Consider the following 26,404-nt stretch of genomic DNA (forward strand, 5'->3'; position numbering starts at 1 on the left):
TGATCAGTTGTTTCTGCTATGAGACACTGGGGGTTGATCAGGTGGGAAAGCTGTTACGAGCTGTTCTGATCCCATCTGGCTGAAGTCATGGGATCTGTTGAAGTCTCTCTCTCTCTCTCTCTCTTTCTTACCACCGGCGCTAACGCCCAGGGCTGTCCTCTGAGTAATGATGTGTTAAGTCCGGGTTGTGACTTCAAGATAGTGGAGCTTCTCCATGTTTAGATGTTTTGAAAACCGTAGCAGTATGTTTGCTATAGCAGGAGCTTAACTGTTTTTACATGTATCATCTCACAGCTGTTCTTATTGATAGTAGACTATTAATCTTTTTATCAAAATATACTGTAATATTTGTTATTCCATTTATTTATTTAAATATTTATCAAAAAAGTTATTTTAAAACAAATTATTGAATAGATTTTTTATGTATCTTTTTTATTTATTTTATTGGTCTATATTTGGTTGTTTTTGTTTCTTTGCTTGCTTGCTTACTAATTTAAAAGTATTAAAAATAATACAAAAAAAATATTATATTATAAAAATATACAACAGTATTGTTTTCAATAGTGGTCTCTGACTTTTGGTCCCCACTGTATATATGAAAAAGTGACCCAAAACTGGCTTATTTATCCTGCAAGACTGATCTTGGAACAAACCATTTGCAGTGATCCAGTGTATGAGACTGTAGAAAGGACTGATGGGGTCAGTTCACTGCCGGTTTCATGAGAGATCGCTCTCTCTTGGGTAATTTCGAGCACAGAGAGGCCCCACAGAAAACAACAGCCATCGATCAACCTAAATTAAAATCGGCTAGGAGCCAGAGTTAAGCGCACACAAAGTGGGGAATATATGATTAATGATGGTATATATTTACCTTTTAGTCACACATTTATGTAGTAATGATTATCATATGGTCTGTCATTGCCCTTTTAATATGTTACCATTTCCTTTAGGACAACCTGGGAAGCATATAGTTACTTTTTTTGTTTTTTTTTTGGTCAGTGCATTTCATACATGTGCTAAAAGACTGGTTTTGTTTCTTGTTTTTGAATGTTTTTTTCCTCAATTGTATTTGTATTTATATATTTATAAATCTAAATTAAATATTATTATTATTATTATAAATGTTATTATTATTATTATTATTATTATTATTAAATATCTTTTTTTTTTTTTTTTTTTTTTCTGTTACAATGCGTTTTACCTAAGAGTAAAACTGTGAATCCTGTTTTAAATATTGACATGGGTCATTTACCATTGTGTTATATTTTTGTCTTTCAGATCTGGTTTGCGTTTGTGAACGGCTTCTCCGGTCAGATTCTCTTTGAGCGCTGGTGCATCGGCCTGTACAACGTGGTAAGAGTCCGTGCATGTGTTTGCGTTCACACATCTGTGTGTGTGTGTGATTTACTCTCCCCTCTTCATTACTGTGAGAGGGAATGTGTTAAAACGCCTCCCCCGTCTCGCTCAGGCAAGAAACTCATTAGCCGCGGCACCCCAGACGGCTCCTTTACTGCGGCCCGTGTCAGCGCCATCCTGAAAAATCTCCCTCTTATTTATGACCGCTTGTCAAGTCCATATTCCCTCCGTGCGCAGAACTATGTCCTGAATGTGCTGCAACAACAGACTCTCATGCCCGAAAGAACTGCGTTAAACAGGTCAGCGGTGGATGATAAAGGAGCAGGTTGAATCCAGCCACATTTAAATACACACACATGGCCGTTTGGGTGGAGTCCGATGAACTGGGCTGCCTCAGGGTTTAGTGATAGGAATTGATGCTGTTAATTAACATGTTTTCAACAGGATGGGAAGTTATTCAGGGGAAAAAAACGCTTCGGGTGGAGTACATTTTTCCATCTTGCATAAACAATTGAAGATACGCGGCAGGAAAAAGGACTTAGCCACCCGACTCGCTGATTGTCCCGAGAAATTATTTCTTTACGCCTGAACAAAGAACAAAATTTGAACACGGCTTCCCATCAGACCCATGTAATGGATCAGTGCCGTTGTGAGGCCCGTAACAACTCGGCCCGGTGCATTCTCTCTTTATCTGAGAGAGGAGGAATTCCATCACGTCAGAGGGGGTCTGTTGGATGCAACAGGCCGAAACCACCCCTGAATGGAGAAGCCCAGCAGACCATGTCAACCACAGCCAGGCAGCTCCAGCTGGGCCAATGAGAGACACTTACAGCTGACCCCGCAGCCCTCTCTGGACCATAATACCACCCCTCTCGCTTTCAACAGCTGCTGCATGCAGAAACGTTAGAGCACCGCAGATAAATGAAAGCATCCAGGAGATCTGCTAACAGGCTGCAAGCACAGTGGCAGATGTTCGTTCAGAATCATTTTTGCACATGGAGCGGGGAGCGCAAATATGATAAATGCCAGAAAGTTACATGCTCATTGAGCTGCACCAAGCAAGCAAACGAAAAAGACAGACAAGGGAAAATGTCTGGTGCTCAGGCTGGGAAATTGTCCTTTTTGACTGCTATGAATTTTTTGGTGTTTATTTTTGGGGAGGAATTTATTTATTCATTCATTCATTCATTCATTCATTAGGTTTTCATTTATTTATTTGGTTTTTATTCATGTGATTTTCTTTCATTTGTCCATTCGGTTTTCTTTCATTCGTTCATTAATTTATTTAGTTTTCATGTATTCCTTCAGTTTTCTTTCATTAGTTCATTCGGTATTCTTTCATTCATTCGTTAGGTTTTCATTCATTCTTTCTTCATTCATTCATTCATTCATTCATTCATTGACAACTTTTAGACTAATATTCTAGGATATCATCTCGGGGGGAAAAAACAGTAGTCTGAAACTACTATTGAATTACTGTTTTACATTTTTCTAACTGAGTACAATTTATTTTCATTATAAATTATCTTATTTGCATGATTAAACATTGTTTAATTTGTTTAGTTTCCAGATTTGTAATGTGATTTTTGGACCTCATCATATTTCTTTTAAATTCTTAAATTTTCTGTGATTTTGTATTTATTAGATCTTTACGGCTTTGCCTCCTCTGACTCTTGGCATCTTCGAGCGCTCCTGCAGGAAAGAGAACATGCTCAAATACCCTGAACTCTACAAAACCTCCCAGAATGCAATGGGCTTTAACACCAAGGTAAATACACAAGTGAAAAAGCATGCCCTGTAAATCTAAGTTTAGCTGAATCTCCATCAGTGATTAAGGTGAAGAGATTAACAGAGCATTGATTGGGGAATGATTTAAATACCAGATAAACATATTTATTTATTGCAATGTATTAAAGATTCTTAAAACATAAAGCATGAGGTAATGAATCTAAATAAATGTTTAATAAGCTAGTGATTTTGTGAAATTTCATTGATGATGATGATGACGACCCTGTAGACAGGTCATGCTGTGTAGTACACTTTGCTGACCTGTGTTTGGTGAACAGTTTGGCACCCAGGCTAAAATCACCACTGAACAAACAGATCCTGTTACAACTTTCCACACCGTAAAAAAGCAGGTCAACAGCAGGACCATGTTGGTTTATGCATCCATTAAACACTCCCTCTCTGTCAGCCTTTCTGCTTATCTGAGATGTCTTTCAGTGTTCATCTCCCTTTTTAGATGGTCATAAACTCTTTCAAGCCCGTACGAATGTGAAGCTTTATCCACAGTATTTAATATGTTTGCATATGAGGATACTCCTGATTTAGTCTTTCAAAATTATGATCTCCGACTCTATAATGCGTGAAATGTGAATGTATATGAGAATAGAAGAGTCAAAGTTTTATCACATTGCTACTTTTTATGAACATTTCCTGGATCTGTAAAGCATTATTTGTATTAATAATGTTTTTAATGAAAGTTATAATCAAGTATTTAAGACATTCACCCATTTTAGATGTTATGATGCTACTGTAGATGTTTCCTAGTAAAATTATAATAGATGTTCTTTGTGCAAATCCTTCAACATTCTTCCTCACTTTCAGATGCCTTAAGTCTATATAGGACAAGTATATTTCCATCCTCTCTAGGTGTCTGTGACTGCCGGCTTTGCGTCTCTGTGTTAATAAAGCTGTCTGGTCTTCAGCCCGGGGTGTCTGCGCTGGTGTCACCTCACAGCCCTGCTCCACAGGCGTGGAGACCCATTTACCACCACACTGACACGGATTACACACAACACAGCCCCTGGGGTCAGGAGGGAGAGAGAGCGAGAGACAGATTTACTGGCCATTTGTAACACAAACACCATAATTCTTACTTTAATTGTTCAATGGGAAAAAAGCTTTAATTTGAAAGACTATAATTTACAATAAAAGTAAGCCTGGAAATAGTCAAATAAAGTAGAATCATCAGTAACAGAACACGATCTTGATCTTAAAATAAGTTAATTGTATATATTATATAATTGAATATATCATAATAGACTACTTTATTTTCTCTATAATGGAATAATGAGAACCAAGAGATGTGCCTGGAAAAAAGAAGCAAAGACAGAGTTAGTGGTCATTTAGAGGACAGTAATGGAATCATCTGTGGAATAGCGCTGCCCGATTTGTGAACCAAAGCTTCTTTTGTTTTGTTTTTTGTTTTGTTTTTAATGATAAAAAATTAAGTTTCTATATAGAGCAATCCGTGCATGATCTCAATTATGGCTGCTACAAAAACTCTCTTCTTTCCCATTTATATATTTAAGTAAAAATCTGATACAAATAGAAGTGTTCATATAGACTTTATTGGAGACATTAGACAGAGACATGTGCAACTTCCCTGTTTCAGATTTCTATGTCATCTGTGTACAGAACAGACACTTTTTGTTAGTTAAGGCTACGTTCACATTGTCAGTTTTTGGGAATGACAACCACATTTACTTGCAGATGTGTCTAGAAATGATTCACACAGCAACTTACAATAGCATTTTAAATACTGTCTGTATGAACATGAATGCTGTGTGAACGTAGCCCAAGTCTCTGTGAGAGAGAGAAGATCATGTATTAGTTTGGGGAGGAACAAAGGGTGTGAAATATTTAGGTTTTTACCCACAGTGTCCCTTTTTACTTTTAATTACTAAAGTCTCCCTAATAACGGCAAAGCCCCTCGTACACCCCAGGATGGCTGTTATTGCACTCATTCAACACACTGCATTCGCCATCCCTCCCTCCTTCTGCCTCTTTCTCTCTTTCATTCTGTCCCCGTCTGGCTTTATTTGTAGCCCAACATAGTTGGAGAAGGCTTATTAGGGCGTCTGGCAATAGTTGGCGTAAAATAAAGTTTATCCTTTCATGCTAGTTTAAGCAATTAAGCTGTCACACAGAACGCAATGCTTTGCTTCAGGCAGGACAGACGGCCATTCACACCTACATTCTTAGGAACCTGCTTAGAAACGGAGGAGTTTGGGGCCTCCCTGTGACAAATGATTATGAACATTTATTGATTTCATTAGCATTCATTGCAGGACAGTGTGTGTAATGTACTGGGCGAGGGAGAACAGGTTGTTCCCCATGGTATTTGGACCATGTTTTGTTTTGGATTGTTTGCTTGGGCATTGCTATGTGGTTGCTAACGTGTTCTAAATGTTTTTTAGTACGACATGGTTGCTTGAATGTTCTGGATGGTTGCTAGGTCAAAAGACCCCCCCCGATATTCTCAAGTCCCAATTTTAATGTAAAGGTGTGGCCACACCATTTAAATTAAATTTGGCCACGCAGCTTTTGCATCAAATTGTTCATGAGAATTCGGCCGTGTTGATAGAAAGCCGCTTTGTTTGTGCTTCATACATCACAACTCTGTTGACCTTTTTTGCCTGAAAATTTTGCTGATGTATCCGCACTAGCGCTCCACGATTTTTTTATGTGTGTGTGTGTGTGTGCGTTGATGTTTATTGCCTAATATGTGAAAATCTAAAGCCCAATCACTGGATTAATGTTTGTATAGTGTGGGGACAGGTGACCGAAATTTTTAATACCTAAGCATTATGGATTTTAACAAACCCCGGAACTTAAGTATGACCTTGGCAAACACCACTAATTCTAAAGAATAGGAGGGGTGTGCCACAGTTCCCTTCTGTGGGTGTAGGATGAGCCTGACTGTCTGAGGGCTGGAGCCCTGAGCTTTGTTTTGCTTTGCCAATACCGGAGGTGAGAGGGTCAGGGCATGGAGGCCAAGAGGTCGTACGGGGCCTCTGTGAAACAACACAGAACAAGACAATCTCAGGGTATTTTTTTTTTCTCACTCTCTCCATTTTCTTTCATTTCTCTTCATCCCATCCCCCTCATGAGATTTCATGGCCGCCACACACTGTTAGCTTTGGAAAAACTTGTGATGGTGTTAGCGCAAAAAGAAACTGAATGTTAACTTACAGATTTTGAAATTCAGTATTTTTAATCATTACTTTTCTGCTAGGCTTAGGGTTACCACCTAGTGACATTGAAGTAATGGCCGCTGGAAAATGCATCTTTGCCATCACATGAATTATTATATTTCACAACATTACTTTTTTTCTTACTGTATTTTTCATCAAATAAATGCAGTCTTGGTGAGCACAAGAGATTTACAGATCCCAAACTTTTGAATGAAGTGTGTGAGATATTTGATTTGTTTGAGTAATTTGTTAACGTTCCCATTTGTCCTCAGGATAGTTTATTTAACATTTGTTGCAAAATACATATTCTATTAAATGTTAATTCTCCTTTACAGTGATTTTAAAATGATAGTTCATCACTTAAAAATTAAATTTGTGTTGGTGTTGACATTTGTGTTGACATGTACTTGCAAGTTACTTATAGTCAGTAGATTGTCTGTTAGTGGACCATCACAATAAAGAGTTAGCAGATATTAAGCAGACAGTCTACTAATACTCTAATGAGAGTTAGTTGACATGTAGTTGCAAAGTTACTTATAGTCAAAAGAATGTTTTAAAAGGGACCATAAAAATAAAGTGATAGCGTTAACAAATTGTTTTTTTTAAATAACTATTCCTTTTTAGCAACTGAATCATTTTTATTTGAATTAAAAATAACCAGTTAAAAGGATTAATTAATTCATAAATTGGACCTCACTGCCATGCAAATTTGGTTCATTACAATAAATAAAAAAATTCATATGGAGAAATTTTGTTTTTATTTATTTTTTAGTGAATCAATTTTAAAATGAAATTGACCTTTTAATACCGCTGACTTTCTCTCAGAACAAATATTATGCTGTTTTTCTTATAAATATGGGAATAAACTGTTGTGTCTCTGGGCAGTGAACAGTCTCCGTCTTTTCAGAGGTGAAAAGAGCAACGCTGGGGGGAAAAAACACGGGGTTTGGATACTAGACCTGTGACGTGCCTGATTTCATTTCACGGCTGTTTCATGCTACATCGCCCATTAGTGTTTTGATTGGCCGTGTCTTTGCATAATGTAAATTCAAAACAAGGCGGTTTTGGAGGAGGATATTTGTTTAAATGGCACATCCAAAGTCCACACGCCCATGTATACAGACGCGGACACTCAAAGACTTCATGTCGTACCTGTGTAAGCGATAGTTTTTCCATGCTCCCAAATAACCATGCACTGTAGCGACACACTCATACATCTTAATTTCTTAAACTTGTCTGTGTTTGTACTAAAAGTATCCATGAAGGATTTGGGGTTTTTTCGTAACTCACAAAGGAACGATTGGGGAAATTCGATGAGGCAACTAACTGCTGGGAAAAAGAAGGGATGGCGGAAAAACACCCCTTACTGACATCTCTCATATAGTTGGCGTGCCTTCCTCTCCCTCTTTCTTGGTTTCTCCACACTCACAGGATATACAAAGTGTCTGTCAGCGGGGTAGCCATTGAGTAGGGAGGCCTGACAAACCTTCCACTTAGCCTAGCGCTGAGAGTGCACAAAGGCCCAGGGTCAGGGGTCACCAACAGGGTTAGGGTGGCCATCGTCTTTCTCATGCCTCTCTTTTTTTCCCTCCTCCACTCTGCTGCAGGTCTTCTGGGCTCATTGTCTGAACGGCCTGTTTCACTCAGTCATTCTCTTCTGGTTCCCCCTCAAGGCCTTCCAGCATGGTAAGCACACACACACTCACACTACTTTTAGGTTTGTTTTTTTGAGGTCAGTGGGTGTCATAGTGAAAGACTGGCCTACTCTTGCTTCAGCTTAATTACTTCTCATTGGCCACCATGAATATCTCAAGATCATTCGCTCCTATACACACACACACACATATACACTCTTTCTCCATATCCACATGCTCACTTAGTAATAGTTCATGCAAAAGTGAAAGTTCTGTCATCATTTACTTATGTCATTGCTATCCTGTCTGAAATTCTTCCCTAAAAGCCAAAAGCAGTGGTTTTAAAAAATATTCTGATTATTAATATACTGTAATGAAAAGGAATGAGGGATAGGGCTGTTAAGCTTCAAAAAAAGGATGCTTGTTAAACTTGAGAACTAGATCAGTCTGGATTGAGAACAAATCATTCATAGGTTTCGTGAAAGTGATCCGCTGATTCATTTAAAAATTCAACTCAGCAGAATGACTCACAAATCACTATTCCTCTTGCGAATGTGCAAAAGAGAGCTAGGACAGATGTTGTGATTTTTAGTCAATTACTTATATTTCTGGTCTTTAAATTCCCCCAAATCTATCATACACTTTCAAAGACTTGGATTGTTGTAGCTTTCAAGTCATATGGACTACATATATGGTGGTTTTTTTGTCATTTCAAAGCTTGACAGTAAATAATGAGACCATTTTCATTTTTTTTTTTAAATGTTTTTTTAATATAATTTAATAAATTGCTTTATGGTCTTTACATGTCTTCGTAAGTGTAAGCATGTATAAATGAGTGTGTCAAGTATGTGAACCGAGTGTGTGTGTGTGTCAGCACAAATATCTGGCTGACTTCAGGACCACACAGTCAGAATCAGACCTGCTCTTTAAACAAAGCACAGGAGACTCTCTCTGACTGACAGACTGTCAGCACCACACACACACACACACACACACGAACACACACCCCTTCCTGATCCACATGTGGTGTCCGTTGTGTTTCGCTGTGCCAGAGTGCTGATGGTTTTGGATCATCCGCTCTCACTTACAATCAAAGAATGACTAATGCTCCTGCAATAAACCACACTGGCATGTGTGCACTTTTGTATATGAGTTTCCCAGATTTTAAGCAACTTTTACTATTTAATCGAGAGATGTTTGCTGAAGCAGTTAGCACGAGCCAAAAACTATCATCCTAAAAACTCTAGAATACCAAGCTTGTCTCTACGGTCAATTAATCCTCAATGATTTGGGGAAATCCTCGAAAACCTCTGTATACGGCTGTCATCAGCTCCTTTTACACCCGCCATTACCTTTTATTCACATGACCATTGGAGCACAGGTGTGTCATGTGAGAAGGATGAGTTCGTTACAAGCTTGTTGGTACAAATTAAACTTGCATAAAAGCTTTTTTGGCCTTTTGCCACTGAGTATGGGAAATAGAGAGAAAGAGGTGGAAATGGGAAGTATTTCATAACCCACATCAGCATCACAGCTCCACTAGACCATGGATCTGACCCTAGATGGGCATAAAAGTTTTGAAGAGAATTTAAAAAAAAATCTACATTTAAATTCTAACCAATATTAAAGAAAAAACACACCATCAACAGCATTTGTGGCATAATATTTTTTTGATTTTTAATACTTTTTGGTTTTCTTTTAATGTAAACTGTCTTTTTCTGGTATTCTTGTCTTTAAATGTGAGCGTTAGAGCCCTCTTGAGCTCAACATCTTAAGGGAGTATTATCTAGCACCGTCCCACTGACCTGTGTATGTACGTATGTGTGTTAGCATGTGATCCTTCACTCTAAAAGCTTTCTTGTTGATTCTCCTCACAGATACCGTCTTTGGAAATGGAAAGACACCAGACTATCTCCTCTTAGGCAACATGGTTTATACAGTAAGTGCATTTGGGCCCTCAGATCCTCACAAAGCACCTCTGTCTCCTGCCCGTCGCCTGACACTTTGTCCCGGTTGTCCTGCTGTGAAATGTTCCTTCTGTGCTGAGTCTGGCTGCACTGAGGATTTTCACTCCCTTTTTGCCAACTTTTTATGCACACTGTTTGGAAGTTCCTGTCAACCGACTGTCTCTCATTAGGTCTTAGGTCTTTATAATCTAATCTGTTCCTGTGTATATGCAAACTCAGATAAGAACCTGTCTCTCTCTCTCTCACAGTTTGTTGTGATCACGGTGTGTCTGAAGGCTGGGCTGGAGACGTCGTCCTGGACCATGGTGAGCGTTTGGATGACTCTTTCCATCCCTCTCTCTCTTTTCTGTCCCATTTCACTGTGTCCTCCCATTTCCTTTCACTTCATTGTCCATCTATCAGTAGAAACACGCTCCTCCACCCCTTCTCACTCCTCTCACTCACCCTTTTCTTCTGCCGCTGATGTCATGGAAAAGTTCAGAGAATTCAAGGATGATGTCATGTTGCATCCCTAATAAAAGCATTTATTCAGATATGCAATTATAATTCAGTGCTGAAATTGTATTACTATTAGATATTGTATTTCTATTATTACAGTGCTTGCAAAGCAAAAACTCAGCATAAAATGTAATCAAAAGCAATGATGTCATCGTAATGCAGTATTTGCATGCTTTTTCATGCATCTTTTTTAACCAAATGTAGTTGCATTTACAATCTGACCGCATGCATGTAAAAATTGTGTACAATTCAAATGCGAAAAGGTCTTTTTCACTGCGCTGTATTTTGCAAGTGTAATTTTCACAAAATCACATGATGTTTGTGTGGTTTTGGAACATTCACATGTGGTACCAATGTTTCACATGTGCAAATTTCAAGCCTCAAATGCTTGATGATCGTGTGATTAAACAAAAACACATGGGTGTAACATGCTCCCATATGTGCACACATGCGATTTAGCATGTGTTCATGTAAAATTCATGTGTGTTAAAGGTTTTTGTTATGTATGTTACTCGTCTAAAATTATAATGCATCACTCAGATGAGGTTTTGTACTGTCTGAGTGTCAGGCATTATCATCAGCAGAATGACGTCTCTCGTCAAATCACTGTGTTTTCTCTAATCTTTTCTGACTTATAGTTCAGCCACATTGCCATCTGGGGCAGCATTGGATTGTGGGTAGTCTTCTTTGGCATCTACTCCTCCCTGTGGCCTCTGATTCCTCTTGCCCCGGATATGTCAGGAGAGGTAAGACCGTACAATACAGTACAAGCGACAACAAAAACTCTGATAAAGAGTCAGCCGAATGCTGATAAAATTTATAAAGGTTTCCCCAAAAATATGACTTATCACTACTCTGTTTTCAAAATTGATAAAAAGAAATGTTTCTTGAGGACTAAATCAGCATTGCCATCACAGGAATAAATTACATATTAACAAATATTCTGATATATAATAAATAGTTTTAATTTAATATATTAATACTGTAACAATATTTTTACTGTGGTTTGCTCAAATAAATGCAGCCTTAAAAAAAATACTTCAAACTTTTGAACGGAAGTGGATGTTTATTAATGTCCCCTTTTTATGTTCGCGCTTTCCTCTCTCAATAATAAAGCATTCTAAAGCAATAGAAAAGCATCTGATACAGCACTCCAGTAGTCACGTTACGCCCCCCCCCCCCCCCACACACACACACACACACACACACACACACACGCACCTTTTTAATTATTTTTAATTAAAAAAAATATTTTTTTATAAATATAGCTAAGCTAAAAAAACACACACACAGCCCATCCTCACCCCTGGGGCTCTTGGATGTGTCAGGTGATTTAAAACACGCACAGACCACCCTCTCTCTGGCCTGGGGCTCTACACTATCTGTGTCATAATCTGAGCATTAAGAGTTTGTGTGTGTTCATTAGGGTGAGCAGGGGGCTGGAAACTCTACACCTCCCTCAGGCCTCGGGGCACCACAGGTCTCGGCTCTTTTCTCACCTCATAATCTCCTAATGGGGTCTAATAAGCCCTATTTGTGTCACCTGTCCTCACAGAGCACTATGAAAACATCAACATCTGCTTGTGCGAGAAAAGAGTCCTGGATTCCAGACAGAACACTCATGTGTTTATAATAGTTTTGTATGTTTTTTGTTTATTTTTGTTATTTATTTATACACAATCTGGACACTCTGTTCGCACACGTTGTTGCCGTTGTCTACATACTCTCAAAAGCAAAAGTTTTTTATCCCAGCATCTGGCTTTGTGAAACAGTAGCCTCTCCCTCTCACATGTGTCCTGCACACCCTTCCTGAATGGCCAGTCAAGTGGGCTCTTTTATCAGCTCTTTTCCTCTACATGTAGGGTAGTAGAGTAGATCAGACCCCAGAGGCTCAGGGTAACTCAATGCCGAGGGGAACCATAGCAACAGCACTACACCAGAGCATGGGGACACCTGAGAGAGGGCGCACCTGAACACACCTGAACTCTGGGCCACCTCACAGCCATCTCTGACTGCTGCCACAGCTCCCTGAAGGGCTGAAGAGAAAGACTAAGAAACAGAAAAATGAATAAACGACATGACACACTGTTAAACCTATTTAGCTGAATTGTCTCTAAAATATCACACATTATTTGGACATATACCAAAGGTATTGTTTTGAAGTGCTTTGGAGTACCATAAAAATACCATAGTATATGAATCAAGTATTATGGTATAGTATCGTTAAAAAGTTTGGGGCCAATAGGATTTTTTTTAATGTTCTTGAAAGAAGTTTCTTATGCTCACCAAGGCTGCATTTATTTGACCAAAAATACAAGACATTAATATTGTGAAATACATTTTTACAGTTTAACATACCTGTTTTCTATTTGAATTGTATTTTTATCCATACAGTAATTTATTCCTGTGATGCAAAGCTGATTTTTCAGCATCATTACTCCAGTCTTCAGTGTCACATGATCCTTCAGAAATCAATATAATATGCTAATATTGTGCTCAAGAAACATTTATTTTTATTATTATCAGTGTAGAAAATAGTTATGCTGTTAAATATTTTTGTGGAAACTGATAAAAAAAAATCTGGATTCTTTGAATAAAAAGTTCAGAAGAATATTATTTATTTGAAAAAAAAATTTGTAACGTTATAAATGTGTCTATTGTCACTTCCTTCCACATCCTTGCTGAATTAATGTATTTTATTTATTTTACCAGTACCATCAGAGTACCATTGTAGTTCTATTTTGGATAGGAAACTGACTTCCTTGGGACAATTAAATATAGAAACTAATTTTAATTTGGCTGGCTAAAACTGTAAATCATTTTTAAATGTATTTATTTTTAGTAAAATTGTATTGTCAAATGGCTTGGAGTACTGAGAAATGCAAAGTATGCATATTTAAGTAGCGCTTACTCGAGCAATTAACAATTTTTTAAAAACGACTACTATTTAGTTTTAGGGCCTGCATTGTCTAAATGTGGATCACATGATTGCATACCAAAAACACTTTTTTTTGCATCCCAGTGTAGTTGTGTCAGCTTTTTATTGTAACTTGAACTGCTAAAAGTATTTATTTGTAGTTTCCCAAAAATGTGACAACAAAGTTAACCTGGGGTTTGTAATGTTATTAGAGAATCAAACCACAGACCTTCGAGATGGTCTGAACTGCTCTGAAACTTCTTAAATGAACCAAGTGCCGCCCAGAGACCGAGACAAACCATGAAAGTGTGGGACATGTTTTTTGCACCGTTCATGACATCATTGGCAGCATCTCATGTGTCCGGGCTGCACTCTGTAGTCGGTTTAGTAAAATCAAGTTGCTGTACATCCTCAAATAATGAATGTTAACAATATACTTGTGATCTAATACTCTGCCGCAGTAGTTCAGACAGTCTTATCACACCATGTCCCACTCAAGTCAACTTAAGATACTGTGCTCGACATCAAGAGCCTACCGATTAACCAACTATCACCTCCCTGCCATTACAAAGCTCTCATTTCACACACCTGTTAAAAACACACACGTTCAGCCAGCCATGTCATGAATGCACTTCTGAACAGACGCGCATAACATCCTGCGTCCAAAGGCGTGTAGGATTTAGATAACACTCGAAAGAAAGTCGCAGCAGATTAAAAAAAAAAGCCCTACAACGATGCATAAAAAATCTTTAGACGTCAGAGACGCGATGTAACTGTTAGATGTAGCTGCATTGAAGGTGTTCTGTGGTGCATTCCTCTCCTTTCTTCCATTGAATGCAGCAGACAGGTCTGTTTTATTCAAGTGCACCTGGTATCTGTGTGAGACAGGCCATTCATCTTGTTCCACTCTCTTTGATGTACGAGATTTCACCTTTAGAGCCTCACTCTCCCTATCAGCAGATAAAACTACTGCTGCTCTGGTTACACTGCTTACTGGAAACTGAGTGTATGTGTGTGTGAGCCCATCTGCTCTTTTTCAAACTTTTTAACCTGGTTAACCCTATGTTGTGGGGACCAAATGTCTAGTAGTTTTTGACCTTGTGGGGAAATGTTTTGCTCCCAATGAGTAAAACAACTTAGAAATCATACAGAATTGTTTTTTTGTTTTTTTTAAATGAAAAAATCTGAAAGTTTTCTGTGATGGGTAGGTTTAGGGTCAGGGGATAGAATATACAGGTTGTACAGTAAAAAAATCATTGTCTATGGAAAATCTCCATAAAACATGGAAACCCAACGTGTGTGTGTGTGCTGTGAATAAATGGTTCTCCCCCAACCGAGTGACTAATTTTCTACACACTCTGAGCGCATGACAATGTTCGTTTATTTGAGTTCTTTGTATTTTGTATTTTTTTTTTTCCCTAAATTTCCCGGATATTAGGGCGTGTTTTCCATACTGGACTCTCAAAGACCTTGTGATGTAAATACTTCCATCCCTTATGCTTTGAGATGACAGCAGCCAAGAATTGGTGTATTTGCTGGCCCTATTGGAATTAGATATCTCTTTCTTGCTTTTCTTCTCTCTCTTTTTCTCTTTTTCTCTCTCTCTCTTTCAAATACCACAAACATTTAGATGGGAATCCAGCCGTGTATTTCACCATCTGGTCCATTGGGACTTTGCTCTACACATTCAAAACCACAAACCGTCCAGAGGAACATTGATAGAACATTTGCAATTCGGTTGTTTATATACACAAGTTGACATTAGACTTTTTGACTGACTTGGCTTATATTAAAAGGATCTTTGAATTAATTGCAAGTGGAATATTTAGTTTTTGGGAGAAAAGGCAAAAACATTCTGTATTCTTCTTGCACATGACTTTCTGTGTGTGAACGTGGATAAAGTCGGCTTGGCTCAGGCGTTAGTATTTAGTCCCTAAAGCCAAAGGGCCAGGCTGAGGGTGAATGACCATGTCTGAATTGTTCTCATCTCATATTTACCATCACAATGGGTGGTATTAACATTCTTGAGCCAACATTATCACTGGCAGGCATGAGCAGCCAAACTCTGCTGTTTCACAGCACCACTGATTAGTGCACCCAGGCATAGTTAATCCATCCCGTCAATCACCAGAGGAAGTCACCACGTGGGACTGAATGATAAACAGCCAGATTCAGTTCCCCTGTTTTAAGCGCTAATAGAATCTGTCAACGTTTGCTTTCAGGTTTTGAAAGACCTGATTGAAGATTTTAAATGGTCTGTTAGTGTGTACTTCTGACAGAGCAATTGAATGAAGGTTTGTGTACATGTCAACTTATTTACAGTGTGCTTATAATGAGTTTGTTTTTGTCTGATTCCCATTTAGCATCAGTTTTTGTCCAAGTTGCATTTACAATATGGCCAAATCCAACAGGGTAACATGATCATCTAATCCCACTCAGTGGTACCTTTGGCTGTAGTCAAAACCCTTCAGATAGCACACATGCCAGCTTTGGAGAACACATTCAGTGCTTTGATTGCTTTTGTCAAATGATGGGAGCCTGTGTGTGTGTGTGCATATTTTTGCACAATTGAGCATTTGCATATTTAATATTTTACATGCATATTGTTTTTAAGGCTAAAGAGGGGAGTCCTGCTGGAATAAACTTAAGCTTAAGTTTTTAACCGTGTTTTGAAGCACTGGATTTGTTGCTGGTCCTAGATGGTTTACCAGCTTGGACCAGCTAAAAACAAAGTCCTACCAATTTTAGCTGTTTTTTTTTTTTTTTTACATGGTGGCTTGCTAATGGCCTGATAGAAAGTAGATGTAACACAGCTACCAGCTTAAACTGGGTTTTTCCAACAGCGAAGTTGCATGATGTGTGCATGTTTGTTTGAGAATGTGTCCGGCAGACACAGTGGGAGTCAATGTCCTGTCAAAATAGTCGATGCGGATACCCTTGACTGCCAGTCGAGACTAGGCCACTGCGGTTTATTATTCTGACCTAAAAATACACCTACGGCCTGCACGCTCCCAAAGCCTGCTGGATTTTTTGTATTTGTTCCAGAATTGATTCTATTTGTTCCATAGAAATTGTTGAAAAAAACATACTGCATGAAAATGTTTCAAAGTTCACTTTATCATTTTAAATTGTACAGTTAGTGGTATAATGATTCCATTTGTTGATTTTTAAGAGTATTTATAACACACACAACTTAACAGGAAAACATTAATGAAGTTTGACCTTTTACTTATATAGTTAATAATTCCCACTGTTGGTTTTGTTCATACTTAATGTCTTTGAGCCCTTCAGATCTTGTCTGTTTGTTCGATGCATTGGCCTCCAATGAAAATGATTAAACTGCTATTATCAAAGAGAAAATTACCTCTGGGACTGTTGGATTTCAGCACGACATGAATATCTTTTCACCCGTGCACAATTTTCTCTAATTCCTCTTGGCAACACAGAACACTTGTTTCATTCAGGGTCAAAGATGACATTAGTAGGGTGGAGGAAGCCATTTTGATTTCCAGTCATTTGAGATTTCCTGCATCCCTGATGTTTTGTTAGACATCAAAGTCTATTTTCCTGTAATAGTGAGTAGATTAGCTAATTTGGGAACACCTGAAACTTTGGTAGATTGCTGCAGGCAGGTGTGCCTCTCGGCTTTGTGCTGGGGCCTTTACTGGTTTAGATTACAGGAAGATGATTTGTCTTGGAGCGCCGAGTTTAGACAAGTGGCGCAACCACGTATGTAGAATAGCATTGCAAGGGGGTGGATCGGTGCTCTTTGACATTTAATGACAGGTATTTTCAACACAGCTGGGCCAAAGCAAACAGGATAAGCGCAAACGACTGCATCTCACACCCCACTAGCCTACGCCAGAATATCCCTGTCTTGTGAATCAGACCCTGTGGAACCACAGAGAACCCTTTCTCTCTCTCTCTCTCTCTCTCTCTCTCTCTCTCTCTCTCTCTCTCTCTCTCTCTCTCTCTCTCTCTCTCTCTCTCTCTCTCTCTCTCTCTCTCTCTCTCTCTCTCTCTCTCTCTCTCACTCTCTCTCCTCTCTCTCTCTCTCTCTCTCTCTCTCTCCTCTCTCTCTCCTCTCTCTCTCTCTCTCTCTCTCTCTCTCTCTAATTTCCTTGCTCCCTCGCTGGCTTTCACACCATTCAGTTTGGATGTTTCTGTTAAGATGTTTTACAATGTAAAGACACACTGTCCTCAAAATGTTTTAATTATCTGAGAGATTGATGTCTTTGAAGACCTTAATATCATTACCTCACTGATTGTCTCGGTATCACCCAGCCTAAGACTGATAAATCTCTTCGCTGCTTGTTTATTTAATTCATGGGTATATTTTGGCAGATAAGTGTTCTGATACTGCCTTGCTTTGGCTCTCGTTTAGGATTCATTTGTTTTGGTTGTGGAAATTTTTTAGATAACGAGTTTATTCTGTTCCAATTTGGAATTTTCTGGAAATTTATCCTGCTCCAGCTATGAACTGATTCAAGTAATGAAGACTTATGTGTCTGAGTTTTGCACTTAGTACCATGCAGTGCTTTCTAAGACTTATGATGGTAACATCCGGTAATCTTGAATTTGATAACAGATAGTGCTGTTTATGCATACCTGAGTTCATCCTTTTTTTTTTTTCTTTAATATGACACAAATAATGGCCTGCAAAAAAAATAAAATTCCCAACCACTTATTCTCAGCCCAGGTTAAAATAGTTTAGCAGAAACATTTGGCAATTTGAACTATTTGTTTTGGTATCTATGCAGTGATTTCAGTGTATTTCTTTAGATTTACTATCATATGTGTTTCATATTGTCACACACACATTTTTTTAATACTAAAATGCTTAATTATATATAGGATCTCTGCTATCAGCTTAAATTTGAAAGAAAGCTTATATAACGTATGGTTATATATGAAATGATATAATACTGTAAATATGCTTTGAAAAAAAATTCTTCAGGATTCTTTGAACAGCTATGTTTGAGATATAAATCTTTACTTTCACTTTGATCAATTTTAAAAAGTTCTTGCTGAATAAAAGTATTAATTTCTTTAAAATAAATTGTACTGACCCCAAACTGTTTATTTGATTTTATATCGGTTTACGTTGACATGCAATTTTTTTTTCTGTCAGTCACACACAGCTGTGTATGTTGAGCCCTTTTTAAAATATGGTGACATCTTACTCCACTGCCTCCCATGTATCATATGAAGCAAAGGCATTCTGACAGGTCAGGTCATCATTTGGGAGCAGGGTTTTAGAAAGGTGATCTGGGTAGTACCATTAGCAGTTAACAGTTGAGATCAGTGCTCTAGCTGACTGCCATTCTCATCTGCCTCCCATTCCTCCTTTCCTGTCTGTCTGGCTTCTCATCTGTCACACATACATTTTTAAAGTGTACCAGGATGACTTCACATTCCAACACCCCTTAGCTAGATTACATCTAATAAGTTTTGGTCAGATTGGTGGTTGAAAGCTGAGTTCTTTGTAGTACTGATGTTGTGAGAGTCCAGCTAAACGGTTTTAAGTTTAGAAATCAGTCACAGATTCTGTCTGTTGGTGCTCTTTCTCATGTGTCTGTCTGTGTGTGTATGTGTGTGTGTGTGTGTGTGTTTTCCAGGCGGACATGATGTTCAGTTCAGGAGTGTTCTGGATGGGTCTGATCTTTATTCCCATCACCTCGCTGGTGTTTGATGTGGCCTACAAAGTGTGAGTTGAGTTTCTTCAGTGCCAGCCATCCAACCCTTAACTTCCTATATGGTTGCTTCCTAAGAGTTTGTTATTAAGAAGACCAGCATTTTTTTTCATGTATAAAATGTTAAAAGCATTGATGGATTATTTAAAATGCTTACTATTCATGCTTAGTATCAACTGGCAGGCTGCAAGTCTTTTCTCATAAGGGTTGCAAACAGTTGACAAAAATGAGTGCAATTACTAAAATGAAATGGTAAACTAGAAGAAATTGTTGGCTCCAAATGGATAAAAAAATCCTTTTTGCTTCATGTGCATAGAGCCAAAAAAGTCATTGCAAACAAACAAAAAAATTGCTATCTGCACACTGAATTCAGTCCAGACTTTAAAAAAAATGTCTAGCAATTAAAAGCTAGCCAAGCACAAGCACGTTCTTCAAAATATATATTTTTTTGCTTTTAGGTCAAATGGGGGATGTTTGGTGATAGTCTGATGCTAAATGCATTCTTTCCCCTTAGCTCATACCACTAAACATTATTGCAAAATGTTTACTATCATTTTAATGGATAAAAACAACTTTTTGTGTCAATTCTTCCTCAGCATGAAAAGGTTGTGCTTTAAGACCCTGGTTGATGAGGTGCAGGAGTTGGAGGCGCTGTCCAAAGATCCAGGAGCTGTGGTGCATGGGAAGAGGTGAGGGCCATTCCTCGTGAATTCATAATAAAACAGAACAAGCAAAAACAGCGGTTTAGCAGGGATCACCTCCAAGTGTAAACGATCCTACTGGCTTCTCTCCCGGCTCCGGTCTCATTCTGTCTCAGCCTCTCACTGGAGACACATCTGTCCAGCAGGAAGTTTGTCTTTAATTCGATCGCTCTTCTGTGGGAAGAGAAATGAGACTCCCATTATGTGCATAATGATGTCTGTGTCTGTTTCTCTTTGTGTCCTTCCCTGTAGTTTGACCGAGAGAGCCCAGCTCCTGAAGAACGTCTTTAAGAAGAGCACCGTCAGTCTGTACCGGTCCGACTCCATGCAGCAGAATCTACTCCGTACGTCAGCGACACTCATGTGCTCCGCCACGCACAGGCACACGGACACAGACACACCAACATGTTCTCCACAATGCATACATCACAAACAGGCTCATGCAGAATCACTGATTCACACACACCCCACCATTCCCATCTGCAGCATCAAAATGCAGGTTCACTCTCACACGCAAGGGTTTATGGACGTGCAACTGCAGGCACTTACTGAAGTACAAACCTGAACCAAAGCCCCTGAAAATTTAGGTGAGGATGGTTGTTCTTGACAGCTGCAGATAGCAGGTAATGTAGCCATAATATCACTCGAAAAGAACAGCTGCATTAACAAAGCTGGAGCTAGACAGTGAGATGGCACCACCTCAGGCAGCTGTTTTTGGGCACAGGAACTCAAATCTCATGCTTTTATCAGTTCATAACATGGGCTTCCGTGTCAAATCTGGAGGATTTTGCTGAGGATATCGCAGTCCAAAACTGACTGATTATTAAAGCTGATTCATGAGGTCATATATGTACAGTCACAGAGTTCACACATACACACACTGTCATATTACATTACTAACATTTTCTCTCTGGATATGCTGTTTATACTACACTTTCCATGTGCTTCCTTTCAGTGGTTTTCAACTGATAAGCTGCAGGTCTGTTCTGATGGGCTCTCAAACAGCAGGCAAAAACAATGCTGAAGGCAAATCCTGAAATGCAGCTAAAAATAAACAATCATGCATATTTAGGATAGAAAAATCAGGCTTTAAATGAATATAAATATATAAATATTATAGTTTTATTTAAAAAATAAAATAATTTATTTATTACATTGAATATTTGTATGAAATACATATTATTATTATTATTATTATTATTATTATTATTATTATTATTATTATTATATTAATAATTTTAAATAAAGAAAAATAAAAAAAAGTTTACTTTTTGTATCAGACAGTTATTGCTGTGGATATGGATGATGTCCAAAGTAAAATCTGCTTCCTGAGGCATAACCAGTTGAAAACCCTTGCCTTTTCATTTCTTTATAGTTTTACATTCATGTTTCTTTTCTGTTTGTTGCCTCTCTTTATTTGCTCTTATTTTTTTTGTGTTTGCTTTTAGGTGAGGATGGGGGACGTTCTTTGATAGTCTGATGTTATATGCATTCTTCCCTTTAGCTCATACCGCTAAACATTATTACAGTTGCCTTACAAAAACAATACATATTAACACCATAATTAAACCTGCATTGTCCATCACGTCCTTCCCATTCCCCACCTGTGCATGTGCTGCTGTGCTGCTGTGTTTTGATTGACAGGCAGAGTCATATTTAATCATTTCAATTTGCCACTATCATTCCCACAATGCATTGCCCTCCTCGGCCTCTTGCATGTGCCCCCTCAGGCCAGCAGGTAGAGGTCGAGTCGGTTGAGACATAAGGTGAGTCATAGAACAAAGGGCCAATCCCAGTGTGCAGTGCTCTAGAGACCATAGCGCTAGTTTATGAGTGAGAAATTAAAATGACTAGAATTTGAATAGATATTGTATTCTACTTGGAGTCCAAATCAAAGGACATATGTTTTGGTTTTGGTTTTTTGCTTCAAAGACTTCATTGACTGTATTTGATGAATTGAGCCACATTTCTTCTTCAAAAAAAGTATTTGATTCTTCTAGGTAGAATCAATAATCAGACATTACAACACTCACAGTGTCTTATTTCCTGCCAACTTCCATTTGGTGTCTGCCAAAATAATTACTATTGACTTCCCCAATCATCCCAGCCAGCCCACCCACAGTGCCATAGCACTTCTCAAGGTCCCCTCTGAGACCGATTTGAATTTTTTTGTTTATTTCTGGAAGCAAGCAGTGAGGATGTCTTGCATACTGATGTCTTTTTGTTGCGTCTTTCTGCAGACAACAGACCTCCTTTAATTTGGACCAATGCAACTACTTTCAGCCATTTTGGTCCCATTAGTTTATGTAGGTCATTGTAAGGGCTTATTAGACCCCCTATTAGACCCCCAACAACAGGACACTCTGTGAATATTCCACACAGCCCTTGAATTCTCTTTTTTGAGTTTACAGACAATATTCCTTCTATTTTCTTGGTTTTCCTTTGTTTTGAGGGTTCCTTTAACACATTCTGTTGACTATAAGGAATGTTGCACCTACATGTCTACTAACTTTAATTAGTGTTAATAGAGTATTAGTAGACCGTTAAGGTCTTTGCACACTGAGTCCGAAATTCTCGTCCGGAATTTTTACACGTTAAAAAATAAATACAACCTAACGTTTTGTCAAGCGCGTTTACACACTGCCTCAGAAATTTTCATCCGTCATAAAAAAATTCGGATCAGGTTCGATTTTCTGCGTTTTTCGCATCCGTAGCAAGCATTTTGAGAGGTGTTTTGACAATTCAGAGCCACCGAATGCCGAATACGAAAAAAACGCATACGAAAATTTCTGACTCAGTGTGCAAGGACCTTTAGGGTTAGAATACATTGACATGTAGTTGCATAGTTACTTTTAGCCAGTATAATGTCTGTTGGAGGATCATCACATTAAAGAGTTGGCAGATTTTAAGCAGACAGTCTACTAATACTCTAATGAGAGTTAGTTGACATGTAGTTGCAAAGTTACTTATAATCAACAGAATGTTTAAAAGAGATGATCAAAATAAAGAGTTAACATTTTTATTTCTTGCTGAGCAAAAACTATTTATATTGGTCAGGGCCTTTGGCCATATATTTATTTATAAATCATATTAACAATCAAAAATAATTGTCTAATACCTTAAATTATACGTTTATCTCTGTAAAGCTGCTTTGAAGCAATCTACATTGTTAAAAGCGCTATATAAATGAAGATGACTTGACTTGACTAATAATTGAATAATATTTAATATAATTGCATTAGCCTGGTTAAAACCAGACCATTCTCAGTAGTAACTGAGTTATGGTCTGGCAAAGCTCCATAGACAAATCATTTCCAAAGGGGCGTCACCAACGGACGTCGCTCAAATGCCTCGTCAATTCGCCTAAGTTACACTACACCATAAAAGTATGTACTCTTTTTGTGAAGAAAAGGTATTTACTTTTGAATGTGTAGCAAAACAGTAGGCAAGCTTCGGGACATACTACTTCGTCATCTTTATCGGACGGATCTGTCGCGTGCATCCTGTCACTTAAACTGCCCTGTCAATCATCGTGTCACAGTTAAAATCCTCTATTAAATCTAATTTAATTTCCTACCGTTTCGGAGAGAAATGTAGTAGCACGTTCATCTGCCAGTGGGTCTTTCATGGAGACTGTCCTCATGTGTTTGCAATTTGAATATAATAATGCATTTAAAAGTTGAACGGACGTCGCTCAAATGCCTCTGGGCGCAATTGGATAGACCTAAAACCAATCAGAGCGATCGTCATTGTGTAAAGCCCGCCTCAACGTTTCTGATTGGTGCCGCGATTTCTAGGCCATGGAAATGGGCTTGAATGAGCTCTTTGCCAGACTACTTCTCGAGCAAATCTGAATTTGCCGGAAGTTGTCTGGGTTTTCCCAGGCTATAATTGCATAGTACTTCAAACTAAAAAAAAATATATATTTATATAATTGATAATAATATTATTTAGATATTTAGAGATGATTTATGATTTAAGAGAAGGCTTGTGCTAAAGAAACACAAAATTAGATTTTTTTTCTCATCTCATGGCTTGTTTTTGTCGCTATAATGTTTTTATATGATTTAATTTGTATCACTTGTCCCCTAAGATTGCCAGCAGAATGTTTAGTTGAGTGTATTTATCTGATGCATGTTTTCTGGGTCCTGTTTACAGACGGCTACGCATTCTCACAGGATGAGAACGGAGTGCTCTCCCAGTCTGAGGTCATCAGAGCCTACGACACCACCAAGCAGCGGACCAATGAGTGGTGAGATCCGGCTCGCTGGACCCCGCCCCCTCTCAGCGGTCACTCAACTTTTTAAAGGCTGACAGAGAGCGGAAGCCTGTCAGTTTAACTTTGGCCAGCCTAGGGCACCCTGGGCAACAACGGATGGGAAAAATGAAGTGGTATGAGAAAGAGAGAGAGGGGAAAAAAAATCAAGTTCTGTTGTGCTGTAGTTGTATGTTCAACAGCACACACTAGCACTGTGCTAGCATATTTTTGCCCAGCCTGCGGTCAGTATGGTTTATGATCTGTCAAACAGAGGAGAACAGCATCAAAAATTTACTCTCCTCTCTCCTATGAGTGTTACAGCCAAAAAATGTGGTGTTGATGAGGGTGGTGATAAAAACGTTTGTGGTAATGGTCTTTGACTGTGACTTCCTAATCATTAATGGCACATTAAACACTCCCTTTTGTTTTTTTAATGTTTCGGTATTTTATTTGCATCAACAACAACAAAAAAATACATATCCCACATTACTGGAAATTTTCAAAGAACATTATAAATGCAGTCCCTGTTTTAAAAACGATGTATTTCGAAATAATAATTAGGTGTTAACCGGTTGTTTTTACACTCCTCAAATGCTTTCTGCACTAATTTGAAAACAGTTTTTTATTATTTATTTATTTTTTAGATTCATGTTAAATCTCATGTATCAAGGCCTTACATTTGTTGTTGCCTTCAGCCAGTTCCTGGGTATATTTTTAGTTTTTGATTTATTTAGATTTCCGCTTTGTTTTGATCAATCTGTTTTTCGTCCCTGATTCTTCAGATCTTTTTAGCTTGCACGTATCTGCCATTTTTACTTTACTATTTAGCAACGTTTCAATGGCTTTCTTGAACACGTTTCTGCATTCCACATCTTACACGGCTGCAATGATCACAAAGGTGCCTAACAGGAACTTTTTTTTTCCCCCAGTGAGATAATATTTCAGAGACTCTATCTAGGCAGCGTTATAGCACGCTTACACGTTAGACCAAAATACTGATGTATCACGCTGCTCCACGAGCGTAATGAACCTCGGCCCCGCTTATGCGTCCAGCTCTTTGTGTGAATCTCTTTTAGACGATCAGATGTTCACCATAATGTTTATTTGACTTAGAACAGAGTGATAATCCCTCAAGCATAAGTGCCATTAGCATAGAGGAGGAACGGAGGATTTCGCCAGACCCACACAGTATCGATCCAACTTTGTCTCCATAGTTATTTTGTGAATTTGTATTTTTATATTGGACTAAGTGTGACTTTTTGGACTGATCTGCTTTGTAATGAAAACGTCGTCCCTCTTTTTTGTGGTTCCCCTTCAGAAACTGGTCGTGGTTCATGAGCTTACGTCGCCTGTGACTTCAACTGTCTTAACGCTTCTTTATTTGATGGTGGAGTTTGTGCGTTGGTTTTCTTCTCCCTGTGGGAGAGCACGTTTTGTATAGTGCGTCTGCGCAACGTGTGTCGTCTGCATGTGCATGTGAGCTACGTTACGGATGCGTGCGTGACTGCGTGAGAGTTTGTGGTCCCGTCGGTATGCATGTCCTTTTAACTGTATTACAATAGTTCTCCAGAGAGACTCGAATGAGGATGCGTGTGTGATGTCCTCTGTGTCCGGGTTGTGTGATGCTGCTTGTTTCGTCTGTCTGCACGACTCCAGGTATACTATCGGTGAGCTGTATGCCATTGCATGGCCCTGTACATCAGCAGGTGTGTGTGTGTGTGTGTGTGTGTGCTGGTGTAAGTGTGTGAGCGCATGTGTGCGTCACGTGTCTGTATGTCTCGGTTTGTATGAAGCTCTGCTAAAGCTTGACCGGAGATGTTGCACAATGCACTCTTTTATCTTTCATGTGATGAATACTCTCTTATGTAGTTCATATCAGTTGCAGTATTATTTATCTGGATGGATGTACTGTACATGTTCTTAATTTAGTTTCAGATCTCAGTGTAACTCTTCTTCTTCTTCAAGCCGAAACGTCTTTTATTTAACTCGACAAGAATACATTAATGGCTCTGTGCATTTCGTTCCTTAAGCTGTGCTTTTTCTGTGGGTCAGCATCCGTCTCGAACACTGGAAATATGATGTGACTTTGGTTAAAGGCTTGGACTGTTGCTTTCGAAAATCCTGTCTGTCAAAGTGACTGATTGCATGAATGGAAAAGTCGTTCTTGGTTTAGCCTAAATGTTAATTGTACGCTGAATCTCTCTAGTCTTGGTCACTTTAAAGAATGAAAATGCACTTTGATATGGTTTCGAATTCTCTATTGGGTGTTTTCTTTTTTTCTTTTGGATCTTTCTTTTGTCTTTTTGTTAAATGATTGTTTAGCATGTTGGAACTGCAAACTTTTAAGTGTTTTGTCTTTTAACTGCCATGAAGGACTACTGAAATAAACTTTACAACTGAA

General features: G+C 38.5%; 1 protein-coding gene across 4 annotated transcripts in view; it reads left to right on the top strand.

The window, feature by feature from the left end:
• atp8a1 (ATPase phospholipid transporting 8A1) overlaps positions 1-26,404 on the top strand; it is a 130,227-nt gene extending 103,823 nt beyond the window's left edge. For all 4 annotated transcript variants that reach the window (XM_079893171.1, XM_079893173.1, XM_079893170.1 and 1 more), the window contains 10 exons: positions 1,279-1,353; positions 3,002-3,124; positions 7,943-8,021; positions 9,847-9,908; positions 10,185-10,241; positions 11,073-11,180; positions 18,970-19,058; positions 19,641-19,733; positions 19,998-20,089; positions 23,904-26,404. In XM_079893171.1, the coding sequence (XP_079749297.1) occupies positions 1,279-1,353; positions 3,002-3,124; positions 7,943-8,021; positions 9,847-9,908; positions 10,185-10,241; positions 11,073-11,180; positions 18,970-19,058; positions 19,641-19,733; positions 19,998-20,089; positions 23,904-24,001 (876 nt within the window). In that variant the 3' untranslated portion in view covers positions 24,002-26,404. The remainder of the gene's footprint in view (positions 1-1,278; positions 1,354-3,001; positions 3,125-7,942; positions 8,022-9,846; positions 9,909-10,184; positions 10,242-11,072; positions 11,181-18,969; positions 19,059-19,640; positions 19,734-19,997; positions 20,090-23,903) is intronic.

The sequence above is a fragment of the Squalius cephalus genome, assembly GCF_949319135.1.
Source record: "Squalius cephalus genome assembly, chromosome: 14".
In the NCBI taxonomy this organism is placed as follows: Eukaryota; Metazoa; Chordata; class Actinopteri; order Cypriniformes; family Leuciscidae; genus Squalius; species Squalius cephalus.